The sequence below is a fragment of the Scyliorhinus canicula genome, chromosome 3, assembly GCF_902713615.1.
Source record: "Scyliorhinus canicula chromosome 3, sScyCan1.1, whole genome shotgun sequence".
Lineage (NCBI taxonomy): Eukaryota > Metazoa > Chordata > Chondrichthyes > Carcharhiniformes > Scyliorhinidae > Scyliorhinus > Scyliorhinus canicula.
The window spans coordinates 138,529,490-138,546,826 of NC_052148.1; the positions used below are offsets into that span (position 1 = coordinate 138,529,490).

Consider the following 17,337-nt stretch of genomic DNA (forward strand, 5'->3'; position numbering starts at 1 on the left):
GGAGGTGGGTGAAAATGTCTCCCCTCTGAAATCAGTGATTGCTGATCTAACCTCCTTTATTGAGATAGAAATATAATTGCATTGCAGGTCAGCAAATAGGCATAATTCCATAAATTATAATTGGATTGAACAAGACATTCAATCAGTACAAGTCCTTTACAAAATGGATTTTAACTCAGATTTCAAAATAATGGGTAGAACAGAGTTTGAAATGGGGTAAAAGGAACATTTTTATTATTCAATGTTTGATTAAATGAATGATTCACAATTTGCCCACGTTGCTGTAGCATACTCTGACGTTTGGCCTGTGGCTTCTTTGATTTCTCAAAAAAAAAAGTTTGCTCTTTACTTAATGAGCGTGGTGATTAGGTGTTGGTTTCAGTGGAGCCAGCAGAGTATCCCGGTGCCCGGTTGACAAAGTCAGATCTGTGGTATTATCATAACTGTAAGAACTGTAAGGGTTAACGAAGTGTCTGGAGTAGCCACTAGAGGGAGCTACAGTTCCAAGCATATAAAGCAGTGATGCTAAGCCTTGGGGGAGTGGGTTCACAGGAGTTAGCTAGAGAGAGTTGGAAGTACAAATAGTGTGAGTGAGAGCAGATCATAGTTTATATCAGTATTAAGATTAACTGAAGATGAGTGTAGTTTAAATGTTAATAATCAGCTGTGCATTCATTAGGAGTACGTGTCAAGTTCAAATTAGTAGCGTTAATAAATTTACAGCTTTATTTAAGTCTAAGCTATTTTGTGGCCTTTGTGAACACTATGCCAACCATCCTGAAATAAGCAACACAAAGATCACCACAAGATCTATGGAATTAGTATGCACTGTTCAGTGGATGCCCTTCAGTAACTCCAATCTCAAGCATAGATGTCCACTATAGCTTCAGATAAAATTGATACATATTTGCTTACTTTTTTTTCCTTCTTGTTCCTCATTTAAAGGAAATGTACTCAAAAGGAATAATCCCACTCTCTTCAATAAACGCAGTGCATGGGTTGGGAGATAACAAGTTTGAGGTGGTTTCCTCCATCAGAACTTTTACTTTTAGAGTTGAGAAAGAAGGTAAGAAAATAACATACCTGAGGACTGTGTAAATTTGATGTATTGTTGGGAGCAATAGATCGAAAAAATTCTTGTTGTAACCTGTAATATCTGAAACCTCCCTGTAATAAACCTATGTACGTCCCTCAGCAGCCATTTAGCTCTAAATCAGAAACAATTTGCTAATCAATTGTCTGTTTAATTTTGTCCTGTCATGGAGTAACATGGTGTTGCGCAGGGGGTGGGTGAGAGAGAGGGCTTCAACCTATGGATTAGCTGTCCAGCAGGCCTATACGTTGAGGCATCACACCAATGAGATCTCTAAATTATGCAGCCTGACAAAGAAGGGTGCCTATTAGCTCTGGCTCTCCCTGAAGCAAAAAGCAGTCATGCCCTCTAACATGGCTGAGACTCATGCTTGTAAAATTAATTGGACATCAAAAGTTAACCCTTAAGAAAATAGCTGTCCATGGAATGGGATGAGTACTCCGGGTTCAGGGCTCACGGGATCAATAAGCAATAGGGTCGCTCCTCTGCCACAACCCCAATGCATGCCAGTCAAGATCCAAAGCCACATAAAGCAGACATTCTTGTTCAGTTGATCCTGGCTATTCAGGGTGAGGAAGCATAAGACCTTCCTGTAATTATCCCAGTGGTAGTGATCTCTCTCTTGCTTCACTCGGTCTCTCACTCGGTCTCTCTCTCTCTCACTTGGGCTCTCTCTCTCACTCGGTCCCTCTCTCTCTCACTCGGTCTCTCTCTCTCTCACTCGGTCTCTCTCTCTCTCACTCGGTCTCTCTCTCACTCGGTCTCCCTCTCTCACTCGGTCTCTCTCTCTCACTCGGTCTCTCTCTCTCTCTCTCTCTCTCACTCGGTCTCCCTCTCTCACTCGGTCTCTCTCTCTCTCTCTCTCTCTCACTCGGTCTCTCTCTCTCTCTCTCTCTCACTCTCACTCGGTCTCTCTCTCTCTCTCTCACTCTGTCTCTCTCTCTCTCTCTCACTCTGTCTCTCTCACTCGGTCCCTCTCTCTCTCACTCGGTCTCTCTCTCTCTCACTCGGTCTCTCTCTCTCTCACTCGGTCTCCTCTCTCACTCGGTCTCTCTCTCTCTCACTCGGTCTTCTCTCTCTCTCACTCGGTTCTCTTCTCACTCGGTTTCTCTCTCATCGGTCCTCTCTCTCTCACTCGGTCTTCTCTCTCTCACTCGGTCTCTCTCTCTCTCTCTCTCTTCTCACTCGGTCTCTCTCTCACTCGGTCTCTCTCTCTCTCTCTCTCTCTCACTCGGTCTCTCACTCGGTCTCTCTCTCTCTCTCGGTCTCTCTCTCTCACTCGGTCTCCCTCTCTCTCGGTCTCTCTCTCTCTCTCGGTCTCTCTCTCTCTCTCTCTCTCTCTCTCCCTCTCTCGGTCTCTCTCTCATCGGTCTCCTCTCACTCGGGTCTTCTTCTCTCTCTACTCGGTCTGTCTCTCACTCGGCCCCTCTCTCTCTCTCTATCTACTCGGCTCTCTCTCTCTCTCTCTCTCTCACTCGGTCTCTCTCTCTCTTGGTCTCCCTCTCTCACTCAGTCCCTCTCTCTCTCTTTCTCACTCGGTCGCTCTCACTCGGTCTCTCTCTCTCTCTCTCTCACTCAGTCCCTCTCTCTCTCTTTCTCACTCGGTCTCTCTCTCCCTCGGTCTCCTCTCATCGGTTCTCTTCTCTCACTCGGTCTCTCTCTCTCTCACTCAGTCCTCTCTCACTCGGTCTCTCTCTCTCACTCGGTCTCTCTCTCACTCGGTCTCTCTCTCTCTCACTCGGTCTCTCTCTCTCTCACTCGGTCTCTCTCTCTCACTCAGTCCCTCTCTCTCACTCAGTCCCTGTCTCTCACACGGTCTCTCTCTCTCACTCAGTCTCTCTCTCTCACTCGCTCTGTCTCTCTCTCACTCGCTCTGTCTCTCTCTCTCACTCGCTCTGTCTCTCTCTCTCACTCGCTCTGTCTCTCTCTCACTCGCTCTCTCTCTCTCTCACTCGGTCTCTCTCTCTCACTCGGTCTCTCTCTCTCACTCTCTCACTCAATCCCCTCTCTCTCTCTCTCTCACTCAGTCCCTCTCTCTCTCTCTCACTCGGTCTCTCTCTCTCACTCGGTCTCTCTCTCACTCGGTCTCTCTCTCTCTCACTCGGTCTCTCTCCCTCTCACTCGGTCTCTCTCTCTCTCACTCGGTCTCTCTCTCACTCGGTCTCTCTCTCTCTCACTCGGTCTCTCTCTCTCTCACTCGGTCTCTCTCTCTCACTCGGTCTCTCTCTCTCTCTCACTCGGTCTCTCTCTCTCTCACTCGGTCTCTCTCTCTCTCTCACTCAATCCCTCTCTCTCTCTCTCACTCAGTCCCTCTCTCTCTCTCTCACTCGGTCTCTCTCTCTCACTCGGTCTCTCTCTCACTCGGTCCTCTCTCTCTCTCACTCGGTCTCTCTCTCTCTCACTCGGTCTCTCTCTCTCTCACTCGGTCTCTCTCTCACTCGGTCTCTCTCTCTCTCACTCGGTCTCTCTCTCTCTCACTCGGTCTCTCTCTCTCACTCGGTCTCTCTCTCTCTCTCACTCTCTCTCTCTCTCTCTCACTCGGTCTCTCTCTCACTCAGTCCCTCTCTCTCACTCGGTCTCTCTCTCTCTCACTCGGTCTCTCTCTCTCACTCGGTCTCTCTCTCTCACTCGGTCTCTCTCTCTCTCACTCGGTCTCTCTCTCTCTCACTCGGTCTCTCTCTCTCACTCGGTCTCTCTCTCTCTCACTCGGTCTCTCTCTCTCTCACTCAGTCCCCCTCTCTCTCTCTCTCACTCAGTCCCTCTCTCTCTCTCACTCGGTCTCTCTCTCTCACTCGGTCTCTCTCTCACTCGGTCTCTCTCTCTCACTCGGTCTCTCTCTCTCACTCAGTCCCTCTCTCTCTCTCTCACACTCGGTCTCTGTCTCTCACTCGGTCTCTCTCTGGTTTAGCTCACTGGGCTAAATCGCTGGCTTTTAAAGCAGACCAAGCAGGCCAGCAGCACGGTTCGATTCCCGTACCAGCCTCCCCGGACAGGCGCCGGAATGTGGCGACTAGGGGCTTTTCACAGTAACTTCATTGAAGCCTACTCGTGACAATAAGCAATTTTCATTTTTCATTTCATTCACTCACTCGGTCTTTCGCTCTTACTCGGTCTCTCTCTCTCTCTCTCTCTCTCTCTCACTCGGTCTCTCTCTCTCTCTCTCTCTCTCACTCGGACTATTTCTCTCACTCAGACCCTCTCTCTCTCTCACTCAGTCCCTCTCTATCTCACTCGGTCCCTCTCTCTCTCTCACTCGGTCTCTCTCACTCTCTCTTACTCGGTCTCTCTCACTCTCTCTCACTCGGTCCGAGTGAGAGAGAGAGGGACTGAGTGAGAGAGAGAGAGGGACTGAGTGAGAGAGAGAGAGGGTCTGAGTGAGAGAAAGAGACCGAGTGAGAGAGAGACCGAGTGAGAGAGAGAGAGGGACCGAGTGAGAGAGAAATTAAAAAATGAAATGAAAATCGCTTATTGTCACGAGTAGGCTTCAATGAAGTTACTGTGAAAAGCCCCTAGTCGCCACATTCCGGCGCCTGTCCGGGGAGGCTGGTACGGGAATCGAACCGTGCTGCTGGCCTGCTTGCAAAGCCAGCGATTTAGCCTTGTGAGCTAAACCAGCCCCTAGAGAGAGAGGGACTGAGTGAGAGACAGAGCCCGAGTGAGAGAGAGAGCCTGAGTGAGAGAGAGAGCCCGAGTGAGCGAGAGAAAGAGAGCCCGAGTGAGAGAGAGCCCGAGTGAGAGAGAGAGAGAGCCCGAGTGAGAGAGAGAGAGAGCCTGAGTGAGAGAGAGAGAGGGACCGCGTGAGAGAGAGAGAGAGGGACGGAGGCGCAGAACCCTGGAATCTTTAAAAGACATATCAGGCTACAGGGATGGCATCACGGGGACAAGGGCTATCTCCTCAGGTTGTGGCTGATGGCGTCCGTGCAGAGGACACAGACCGCTGCGGAGACCAGGTACAACAGGGTACACAGTGAGACACAATCTGTAATAGAGTGGTGCATCGGTATCTTTAAGACGTGCTTCCGTTACCTTGACCGGTCTGGTGGGGCTCACGGTCTCCCACGTTGCTGTGGTCTGCTATGCCCTCCACAATCTGCATCTGCAATGAGGCAAGGAATTTCCTGAGGATTACCTTAAGGAGCAACATGTGTCCTTGGATGAGGAGGACATGCCTCAGGATGCTGAAGAAGAGCCTGTTGAGGAACCTGAAGATGGAGGCCAGATGGGAATTACCAGTGGGAATGAACCAGATGAAGTATGGGACTGATTTTAAACTGCTCATTTCCGCTATCACGGAGATTACTAGTTACCCTAAGGGAGAAATAGGAGTGTGCCAAAGTCTCCGACAGAACCAGAGGGAAACAAGATGGCACAGGAGAGCCAGAGACCTAACACTTTGTGCAAGGTGTCATTAATGCTGACCTGTATCTAATATTAGTGGATGTAAAGAAGGGTATTTTGAGGAGCATTAAGTGGGTCTTGATGCCCTACGCCTACTGTTTTCCTCTGTTTGCACTGTATAAATGACACTTTAATCAAGGGCAGCAGGGTAGCATGGTGGTTAGCATCAATGCTTCACAGCTCCAGGGTCCCAGGTTCTATTCCTGGCTGGGTCACTGTCTGTGTGGAGTCTGCACGTCCTCCCCCTGTGTGCGTGGGTTTCCTCCGGGTGCTCCGGTTTCCTCCCACAGTCCAAAGATGTGCGGGTTAGGTGGATTGGCCATGCTAAATTGCCCGTAGTGTCCTAAAAAGTTGGGTTACGGGTATAGGGTGGATACGTGGGTTTGAGTGGGGTGATCATGGCTCGGCACAACATTGAGGGCCGAAGGGCCTGTTCTGTGCTGTACTGTTCTATGTTCTATGGGGGGGATTGTGCACATGTGTGGGAGGATTAGAGATGCCCTCATCCCCTCCTTCGTGGAGGAGATGGCTTGCTGTCCATCAGTATGATCCTCCCAGGATGTTGTGACACCTCTGCAACCAGGGGATTTCGCTACAAGGGAGTTCTTGAGTGCTGGCTGCCTGGTCAATGAATGAGAGTGATGATGACTCACAGTGAGGAATAGTTCTTGATGCTATTCAACTTCTGCTTATGCCTGACTCCTGTCTGTCTGCAACCAACACGCTGACGCCCCGGCTCAAGTCTGAGTGAGGTTCAGCCCTACATTCCTTTGTCCCTTTGCTCTAGATTGGGATTATGGGCAAGGGTCTAGGTTTCACTGAATCATGCCTGAGTCCTGTCACTGTGAAGGAAACATTCACTATGAGAGGGGCCGAATGGTCTGGCAGACATTGAGGCCCAATGAGAACAACTGTGTCCCAATAGGGAGAAACACTATGCCACGGGGTGGTGAGCAACAATAATGTTTAATGTAGTTACTTGTCAAAGTGTGGCAAGTGATATTGTATCCCAACTGTTGGTGCTTAACTTCGCCCGTGTTCATGCTGTGCCCCTGCAAATCTTTAGCCTTGTGTACCCTTCCACTATATCTCCCAGGATATGTTCCCAGAATGTACATCAGAGGTGGAGGGGACCTGCTGCCTTCCACATCCTGTTGTCTGTGCTTGGCGGATGTCCTCTGAAGGGTTGAGTCTTAGAGGGCCCCAGCCTACTTCCGAGTGACAGTGGTGTAGTAGCGTCATCCTGTTCTGTCCGCTGTGCCTGGGTTGAGCTGGTCTCATGAAGGGGGGGAATTTAGATTGGCTGGTCACTCCCAGGGTCTCTTGGATGGAAGGCCCTGGGCTGTGCTCCTCTGGGTCCTCCTCCCTCTGGGTGCTCATGGGCCCCTGGGCTACTCTATGGGATGGAAGGTCAGCTGGATGAGTTCCAGAAGCCTCTGTGTTATCTGACGCTGTTAGTCCTGGATGCCAACCATTCTCTGCAACATGCAATTGAAACCATCAGCAATGCTCCTTAGGGACTGAGCCATGAGTTCTCCTGCCACGGATCTGACCTCGAGGCTCGACTTTCCACTGCAGACACCACCCTTGCAGTGTTGGCCTGGGTGCCACACATTGCCTACACCATCTCCTGCGACTGAAGGCTTTGGGACTCGTCCATTCGGCCTTGCAGTCACAGGAGTGCCACTGACACCCCCTCCTGGTATTCCTGGCACTGCAATTACATCTCAAGGAGCTGAGGGACGAACGTGTCCTTAGGAATGGCAGCTGGCTGGGGCATAGCTGAGTCCTGTGATCCAGTAGATCACTGACTGTCTGATGCATGGGACGTTCCTGCCTCCACCTGATGTGCATCAGATGCAGTGTGGTGATCACCAGATAGTGATCCAGAAGCCAGCCTGCAAAGGTCGCCCACTGAGTGAGGTGAATGTCTCTACGCTGGTGGATGGTGAGGATGGTTATCGTGACAGCTCTTTGTTGACCTCCTCTGAGGTTGTATCGAGGATGGGTGGAGGAACATTGCTGGTGGATGGGCCAGGCTGATCAGGTGATGTTCCTGCAAGGAAAGTGACATAGTATTAGTATGTGACCTGGGCAATGGCCTGGGTACACTGAACACACTTTAATATTGTTATCTAGATGAATGTGCAGTGGCTCCTCACTTTTCTTTCACAGACCCACCTTCCTCTCAGCACAGGCCCGCTCCAACTCCTCCCCTGCAATCATCATGGCTCTGTCCTTGAAAGGGTGCAGGACCTTCAGCTCGGGCATCCCACTACCCATCTGCTCCCTCTTGTGGCTTTTGTGGGCAAGCTTATCCTGCAGGAACACAAATGGGGATGATGTGAGCTGGCCGCCTGGGGAGGCAGTGGCATACTGGTATTGTCACCGGACTATAAACCAGAGACCCAGAGTCATGATCTGGGCTCCCAGGTTCAAATGGCACCATTGTAGATGGTGAAATTTGAATTTGATAAACAAATCTGGAATTAAAAGTCTCAAGATGACTGTGAAACCATTGCCAATTTTCATAAAAACCCAACTGGTTTACTAATATCCTTTGGGGAAGGAAAGGGGCTGGTTTAGCTCACTGGGCTAAATCGCTGGCTTTTACAGCAGACCAAGCAGGCCAGCAGCACGGTTCGATTCCCGTACCAGCCTCCCCGAACAGGCGCCGGAATGTGGCGACTAGGGGCTTTTCACAGTAACTTCATTGAAGCCTACTCGTGACAATAAGCGATTTTCATTTCATTTCATTTCATCTGCCGCCCTTACCTGGTCTGGCCTACTTGTGACTCCAGACCCACAGCACCGTGGTTGACTCTTAATTTTCCCCTCGAGGGCAATTAGGGATGGGCAATAAATGCTGGGCCAGCCTGCACTGCCCACGTCCCATGAACGAATAAAAAAAAGATTTCTATGCTACCTGGCATGTGTGGACACTGCGTGAGCAGGGAGGGGTTCCAAAGAGGCTGCCTGGGAGGGAGGGCGTGAGAAGCTTGTGGGAGGTCGGATGCAGTGGCCTTGTGAGGTGGAAGCTTGTGGGATCGAGGTGACATTCCGAGGACTGACGGCAAGATGTAATGCAGAGTGGAGACCGGGAGCACTTACCCTAGCAGTACAAAGTAAGTCCCTCACCTTCTTGTGACACTGCATCCCCATCCTCTTGTTCAGGCTGCTGACACTGGCCAGTGCTGCAAACGTCTTGTTGGACGGTCTCCTACCAGTCTAAGCGTATATTGTTGCCCGTCACTCCTCCGTGGCATATGGGTGAGAGCCTTCTCCGTGAATCGAGGAGCATGTTCCTTGCTGCCTCCTGCCTGAAATGCGACCAAGTGCTGTGGAGCCATTTAAATGCAGCAACCCTTTCATTAAAAAAAAAACCCTTGCTCAGATGATCCCGAGGCGGGCAAATCAGACACTTTTTTGTGCCTCAAAGTGGCTAAACATTGCAGTCTGGATTGAACTGCTGGGTCAGTCACATTGGTTTTTGCACTGAGATTGACACTTTCCACCTGTATCTAATGTATCCATATCCAACCATTCTGTGGAGCTGAATGCCAGAATTCCATTAGCCAGCTACAATACCATCTCTCTGCCATTGTTGGTTTAATTTATTACGCAAATAGATCTCTGCTGTGAGGGATCTTATGGTAGATTGCAATTTGAACGTCAGCAAATAAACCACAGTATAACATACATGTTTGCAATAAATAACATTTGGTAGCTCCAATCTGTACAGTAGAGCTGGCTATATCTGGCAACGGAGAATACATAGTGAGCTTGCGATCTAGTTTAAACTTTAAATATATCGCCGAACATTCACGTCTTGACATCAGAACAAGCTGCAGTGTTACATGATACTAAAGTCACCTTGCTTGTTAAGTCACCATATTTGCAGTATTCACTGAATTATAATGTCTTGGTTTAGTACAGAATTCCCTCAGTGGTACATCTTGAGCTCTTGACCTTAATTGAGCAGCATGATGCATAACAACATTTTTAATTGCATGTTAGCTTTAACATTACATTTGACACTTATGCTCTTGGTTTATCTCCCCCCACTTATTTACTTTTAAGCAGAGAAATGTAAATTTGTTGCATGAGACTAATAACCACTAAGCCTACCCAGCCTAGCTTGTTTTGTTCAGACATTTCACCCGTGTTGATGCAGTGCTTCATTGCCGGTGGACCATGAACTGGAAAGATGGAGTGAGGAAAGGAGTGATGGTGGGAGTGGGGGGAGGTTGGTTTAGGGTTGGGGTTGTCCCTGATGTTGACTGTTTTATTAGTGGTGCACACGTCACCCAGTTAGCATTTCACCACCCCAATAAAATCAATCAGTGATTATTCAGAGTTTTTCTTTTCCTCCCTGGAGCAAGATGGTCAGGAAATGATACATAGAACGAACAGAATCCAAAATTAAGTTAAGGGGAGTGGCACGTTTGAGGGTGAACAAAGAAAATAATTTGCATCTCGTTTGTCACCTTCCATGTTGACTCAATCCAGTTAAATGTCAGCTTGACTCAGTGCCGGAGCTCTTGATTCGTGTGGGAGGTGGAGGCTGGGGCGGTAAGGGGTGGGTGGCGAATGCAACAGATTTGCATTTGCTATTCTGAGTATTAATGAGGCAGTAAGGGCCCCCAAATGGGGATTGGTCGCCTTAATAACTTTGAAACTTTACAGAATATTTGGAAAGAAAAGCACAAGATAAGTGTTTCAGGGAGGAGGTATGAGATTTAATGCAGACCCCCTGCCTCAGTTTCTAACTGTACTGTGGTGATCCTTGCTGAAATGCTCACACACAAACGTTTCAAAATTATTAATTTCAGGAGTATAGCTTGTTCTTGTATTAACATCACAGCATTATTAACATCACAGCATTATTGAAACATCCTCAGGCGATCAGCATATTCTAGCAGTAACTGCCAGTGGTCTTTGTCCCGATTTGTAAAGGTCTGTGCTTGGAACTGAACATTTGGTTCTTAACTCCTGTTGCCACCTCCACCCATTTTTTTTCAATAGAAATCTTGTTTATAGATCCATTCCAAAAAAGAAACTTTAGAATATTGTGATTGAATAAAGTCCAACTGAGTTCCTGTGACTTTCTTTGACAGATGATAGAGATGACTGGATTGACACACTTCTCAGTGCATTAAAATTACAGCCTAACAACCTTTCACAGTTGAATACTCGATGCGCTGTTACATCTGATAAATTTGGTCACCTTGAGCTGAGGGGTTACAAAGCTCGAATTTTTGTTGTATTGAGAGGCAGCAACATATGGCTTTACAAAAGTGAACAGGTAAGACAAAACATTTTTGTTATTCCAGTTACTATAATTCAATTACTATAATTCATTGCATCAGTCAACCCATCCATTCCATTATCCATAATAGTTTACTTACTTCGGGCACGAGCTACCTGAATGGGGACAGAGTCCCATAGCGTGAGATTAGCCGGGTGTTTACCGGCATCAGAGTGCTGAGAAACATTCCGCTATCTAACAGCCATCCGCGTAGATCAGAGGCCTCAGTGGGAATTGCCCGACTAGGTCGCACTTAACCTTGTTCTCTCCACTGAAGACCTCTGCTCGCTGGAACTCCTCAGTGCAGTGAGAGATAAATGACGCCCCGATCTCTTGAGGCCCAGATGTGAACCCTCCTCCAAGCCACAATTCACTATAAGGGGGGTCCCTGAGCCTCCCCCTCCCCGGCATCATCTCACACCCGCGCAGGGGCACATCCCGCCCGATCATCACCGCTCACAAAATGCCAGCTTAGCATCCTAGCAGTGCCCCTGCCAGCTGACAGTGCCACCTGGGCACCTTGCCAGGCTGGCAGTGCCATTGTGCCACCCTGCCAAGAGAGCATGCATATCGGGGCCTCCAATCCCTCAGGGGGCCCCCATGAGTGGCATTCTGACTGATCCCTAGTCTCTGGAGACCACTACTGAATGGAAGTTTGATCCTATGCCTTGGTTCGATCTCGGAAACATCGGGAACGCATAGAATGAGACTAGCTGTAGATTTACGAGAACGTGATCCAGCCTGCAATGGACGGGGTTCTCATCGTGACATCTCACAAGCTCGTGTTCGATATTGCGAGGCATGTTGGGATGGGTAGATCCCGGAAGTGGGATCTCCTGGCATCTACCGGTCGCAACTTGTGCGCGATGCTTTTCAGCACAACGTGACCGGTGGATCCAGTCCTTGGAAGCAAAATGGTGGCAAGTAGCTTCCACTCTATGATTTGGGAAGGTTGTGTTCTAGATACATGCACTTGTGCCTGATAATTTTGAGGTGATTAACCCAGGGGACATACAATTGTACTTGAAGGCACTTCCACTCTAATGGTCACTGGATTCTAAATGGAAACATGGTTAGCATGTTCCCCTGGGGTTTTTTGGGTACCTTGTCCAAAACTAACATAACAATTACTTGCTCAATTTGTAGTGAATTTATCATTATTAGCCAGTTGATTGCAAGATCTCCAGCATCTTGTTGGACCAAGTCGCAGGTGATCTGAGTGTGAAAGGCTAAAGATAGCCATGCTTTTGAAATATCTTTTCTAGTTGTTTACACTCAACCATAGGTTAAGAGTTAAAAAATTAAACATAGTTTTTGCTACTTTTTGACACCACATTGATTTAGTGAAGTGAAGAATGAGCAACAAAAGGTGCCAATGCCTTTGAACTGAATTACTTGCATACAGTAAAGACGTTGATTCTGTTCCGCGTAAGCTGTTTCTAAAATAAATGATTTGTTTAAAATATTTACAGTTTCTTATTTATTGTCAGTTCTTTTCTCTGATTTCTCAATCTATCTTAGCCAACTCACCTCTTATCTGTGTTATTGGTTTTGCTTAAGTGGAAGACACAATTTTCAGATTTAACACCATCGCTCTGTTCTGTCAGATGGTGATGGTTCTTACCATGTGGGTCATTTACTGTAAGATTACTACTGAATCCTGTTTCATTGCATAATCTTAGATCTAAAATAGCCTGATCACTGGTTGGCTCCTCAAGATAATGTCCCAGATAATTGTCTTGCATGCATTCCATGAACTTGCTTTCCAAGCTACTTCTGTCAAATTGGTTTACCCAATCTACACGAAGATTAAATTGGTTATTGCAATACCTTTGTGACATACTTGTCTTGCATATTAATTTATAATCTGTCCAACACTAATTACTGTTGAGTAGCCTATAAGCTATTCTCAGCAATGTTTTCTGTCCTTCATTATTTCTTAGCTATGTCTATACTGATTCTAGTTCCTATGATGTTCTTCTTTTTTTTTTAATTTAGAGTACCCAATAATTTTTTTCCAATTAAGGGGCAATACACCTAGCTTGCACATATTTGGGCTGAGGGGGTGAAAACCATGCAAACACGGGGAGAATGTGCAAACCCCACATGGACAGTGACCTAGACCTAGATTGGGACCTCAGCACCATGAGGCTGTACTAACAACTGCACCAGTGTGCCACCACCACCCCCCCTCCCAATCTCGGCAGAATTCCTGACAGGTGAAGGTATGGTGCTGAAGGGAATAGACGACGACGCCTGCCCAAGATTCAAGTGAAGCCCATGTGCTCACTGTATCTCAGCAGTGTCTCCATGAAACGATCTTCTATACAGAATATGTGTGTGCTGTCCTCAGCCAGACAGGTGTCAGACAAACCCCGGTTCAATGTGAAGATCTCTGGAGTGGCCTGACTGCACATCATCATCATTATCCCAGAATCTTGTGACTATGAAGGCCTCACAAGCAGGCCTGCCTCACCTGGCCAATGCAGTGACTTATTGTTTGCATTCCAGAACCTCAGCATCCTCATCCCATTCAATTTCCTCTTCATCGGAGGAGACGTACGTCTCTTCCATTCCCTCTATTATCCAGGTCCATTCCCCCTTTGCATTACCAGGTTGTGTAGCCCGCAGCAAGCTGTGATATGTGTGACACCCTCTCAAGGTGTACTGGAGTGCTGTACCAGATGTATAGGCATCGGAACCTCATTTTGGGGATCCCGATGATGTGCTCCACCAAGCTCCAGGTTGCCGTGTGGGTCTTGGTGTACCTTCTCTCAGCAGGACTCTGAGGCTGCCCTGCTTGGGTATCATCTGCCACATTCTTTGTGGATGGCCCTTGTCCCTTAGGAGCAAACCCTGCAGCCTGTGTTGTCCCTGGAAGAAATTAAAAATGAAAACCGCTTATTGTCACAAGTAATGAAAAGGCCCTACTACTCGCCACATTCCAGCGCCTGTTCGGAGAGGCTGGTATGAGAATTGAACCCGTGCTGCTGCCTTGGTCTGCTTTACAAGCTAGCTATTTAGCCCAGTGTGCTAAACCAACCCCTTACAAGGTGTCAGGAATTTGAGACCTTCTGAGGACGTACTAGTCTAGGATGCTTCGGGGAATGTCACAGACTATCTGAACAGTGAGAGAGTGAAGCTTTCGTAGTTCCCAGACTGGACTACTTGTTGCTAGAGAGATTTTTAAAAATAAATTTAGAGTACCCAATTCATTTTTTCCATTTAAGGGACGATTTAGCGTGTTCAATCCACCTACCTTGCACATCTTTGGGTTGTGGGGACGAAACCCACGCAAACACAGGGAAAATGTGCAAACTCCACACGGACAGTGACCCAGAGCCGGGATTCGAACCTGGGACCTCGGTGTCGTGAGGCAGCAGGGCTAACCCACTGCGCCACCATGCTGCCCCTTGCTAGAGAGATTTAAGAGCCACGTGAGTTCAGTCGATGATGCCTGCACCTGTTGGAATCTGGAAATTGCAGCAAAGTGCTCTTGCTTCCTGTCTCATATCTCTGTCAAAGTTGTCAAAAATGGCATCTGTGACCTTCTCGATACATTTATGAGTGGAGGATTGCAAAATCCTGGACAGATCCCAGGAGGAGCCCCGGAAGAAGACACTGCCATAGCAATTGAGTGCAGTGGTCACTTTTACTGCCACTGACAGTGGATGCACTCAGAGTCTCTGTGGTGTCAAATCTTGCAGAAGGTGGCATATGTGTGTGACCAGTTCCCTTTGCAGTGTTGTCTTTGATCCGAGGTTTCCTTCTCTCCAGCACTTTAGCCCTTGTCCCCGCCCTACAAGCCAGTCCCAAAGATGCCGTTGTGCAGACTTGTCTGTGATTGCCCCCTGAATCCACAGAGCCACTTCCTTGCATTGGGATCCTGATGAATGCTGTGCTACGTTGTGTTTATTCACCTCTGTGTCCCCTGGAAGTTCAGATCGGCAGTTGATGCCTTTTAAAACAAGTTGTAAATCACCGGGTTCTGACATCGTGGCAATGCTAAATTTAAGTTTGACATCGGGGGATGATCCCTCTGTGTGGCCCCAGTAATTAGATGCAATTGAATTAAGTTTGTGACTTAACTGTGAAATGTGGTTAGCCATTGACTGTGGAAAGAAGGGCAGCACGGTGGCCTAGTGGTTAGCACAACCGCCTCACGGCGCTGAGGTCCCAGGTTCGATCCCGGCTCTGGGTCACTGTCCGTGTGGAGTTTGCACATTCTCCCCGTGTCTGCGTGGGTTTCGCCCCCACAACCCAAAATGTGCAGAGTAGGTGGATTGGCCACGCTAAATTGCTCCTTAATAGAAAAAAATAATTGGGTAATCTAAAAATTTTTTTAAAAGACTGGAAAGAGACAATGGTGTCCTGGATTTACGTCACTGGGAAATGCATCTCGGGCCTTCTCGCAAAATTTTCCAATCTCGCCACTGAACAGGTCCGCTCCGACCAGGCATGGAAAATCCCGACCTGTGTGTCTCACTCTGGAAGAAGCCTATCCACTAATGTTCACAAGTTGACTGTTAGGTCTCAATGTAGCTCATACAAAAATCAAAGGAATCATCTAATTAAATGCTGAATTTAGGTTTGAGAAAACTGGAGTGCATTGTAATATATGCAACTGTTTGAAAGCTGTCAAATTACATTTGAAAGGAAATAATTAACTGTGTTTTATTTTAAAGGATTTTAAAGGTGGAATTGGAATTACAACGATTGACACAAGTGTGGCAACAGTCAAAGATGTTGATCGTAAAGGTTTTGAATTATCTACTCCATTTCGAAACTTCAGGTAAAATCTTTTGGAGCTGCACAGTTCATGACATTGAGTTTCCCCCTCTGTTATGTTGTCAAATGAAATTATTGTTCAGAGTCTTTCCCAATGAGCAGACATATTCTTCTTTGGAGATTGGCATCAAGACCCCTTGTGCATAACGGAGAGAAAATAAAGAATTTGCATTTATACAAGGTTTTGCTTGGCCACAAGGCACCCCAAAATATTTCACAGTCAAAGTGTAATTACTGTGGTAATGTAGGGAATGTGATAGCCAGCAAGGTCCTGCAAACATCTTCGAGGTAACCGATCAGATATTCTGGTCTAGCATTGTTGGTTGAGGGATAAATGTTGGCTGCTGTCAACGGAGAAGTTGCCTGTACCGCTTTGCAGAGTGCTGTGGAATTTTGTGCATTATCACTTGAAAATCAGCACCTCTGACAGTGAAGTGTCAGCCGAGAGTTTGATCCAATTCTGAGAGAAAACTTTATAATAATAATCTTTATTAGTGTCACAAGTAGGCTTACACTAGCTACGAACACAATTTGATCTGGCAGTGATTGGGGCTCAAATGAAAACTAGGGTTCTGTTGCAAAATCTTTCTTGATGAAATAATGGTTTTATCCCAACATATATATAAGTTAATAAAACGTATCTCCTAAACACGCAGTTCAATTTCATTAAAATTTGTTGGATCCCTTGCTACTGCATTGTGCATTTTAATTGATTAATATCATAAATGATTGTTACCAGCACAATTTCACACAGCTGAAAACATACAATCTGTTTCTTTATCTGGATTTTTTGCTGCATTTTGCATTAATACTGAGGTAGAAGTAGCTATTAAATTACAGTAACAGCAAAAACTGTTGAAGCAATGTAAGTATTTCAGGAAAGAAAAACTATGGCTAATATGGACAAGAACCTGAAGTAGTGAAATTCAACATCTGTATATAAAAAATTTGCTTGTCCATAACTTCCAGAACTGGACATTGTGAAAAATCTACTGCTTTACCCTTGTGGGTGCAGCAGCAAAGTCTGATTTTGAAAGCTGCATAAAACCAACTGTTCTTGCAGCATTGTTGAAGGTTTTTTTCAGTGATTTGCCTCGTGCAGCAAGGGGATTGGTTAAGAAAATTGACTGTGCTGTCGCTGAAACAAGTTGTTTTTTTAAACAAGTGTGTGTACTATCTTTCCTCCTCAAAATCGAATGTAGAATCCTATTTCATTCTATTGAACACTTCTGCATTTGTCAAAAATACAGATCTGTTAGACAATACACTCCCTATTCTTTACAGGTAACACAGAAACTCCTGATTTTCAGAAAAGGAGCAGGAGGTGATCAGTAATATGTATTACCTGCAGAATATCACAATCTCAACCACAGACCATTGGAATAAAATTAATTTTTAAAAATGAGCAGAGTTTGGGAAGTGTTGGAATGCTTCATCAACATACTAACATGCCCAGTTGATGATGGTAATGTGTTTCCTTCACAACAACTATCCTTGGAAGTTGTGAACAAAGTTGCAACAATTCTATTGGGCTCTATATTGAATGCAGTAAGAATGAAATTCTCTTACTGCAGGCTTTTATTACTATTTCCAATGTGCAGCTAAAAGAACTGAATTCCTTGATGTAAATTCCACATCAACAGATACATTTGTGTAATCTCAGAAATATAGAACTGGTATATTGCTACCTGTGTCTTTTTTAAAAGAATGCCACGCTGGTTAAATGTTTGCCCTTGGGATGTGGATTGTG

General features: G+C 46.6%; 1 protein-coding gene across 5 annotated transcripts in view; it reads left to right on the plus strand.

Moving 5' to 3' along the window:
- The window catches only part of zmp:0000000660 (arf-GAP with Rho-GAP domain, ANK repeat and PH domain-containing protein 2), a 494,698-nt gene that overhangs the window by 233,903 nt on the left and 243,458 nt on the right, over window positions 1-17,337 (plus strand). For all 5 annotated transcript variants that reach the window (XM_038791442.1, XM_038791438.1, XM_038791439.1 and 2 more), the window contains exons 8-10: window positions 946-1,066; window positions 10,609-10,796; window positions 15,485-15,591. In XM_038791442.1, the coding sequence (XP_038647370.1) occupies window positions 946-1,066; window positions 10,609-10,796; window positions 15,485-15,591 (416 nt within the window). The remainder of the gene's footprint in view (window positions 1-945; window positions 1,067-10,608; window positions 10,797-15,484; window positions 15,592-17,337) is intronic.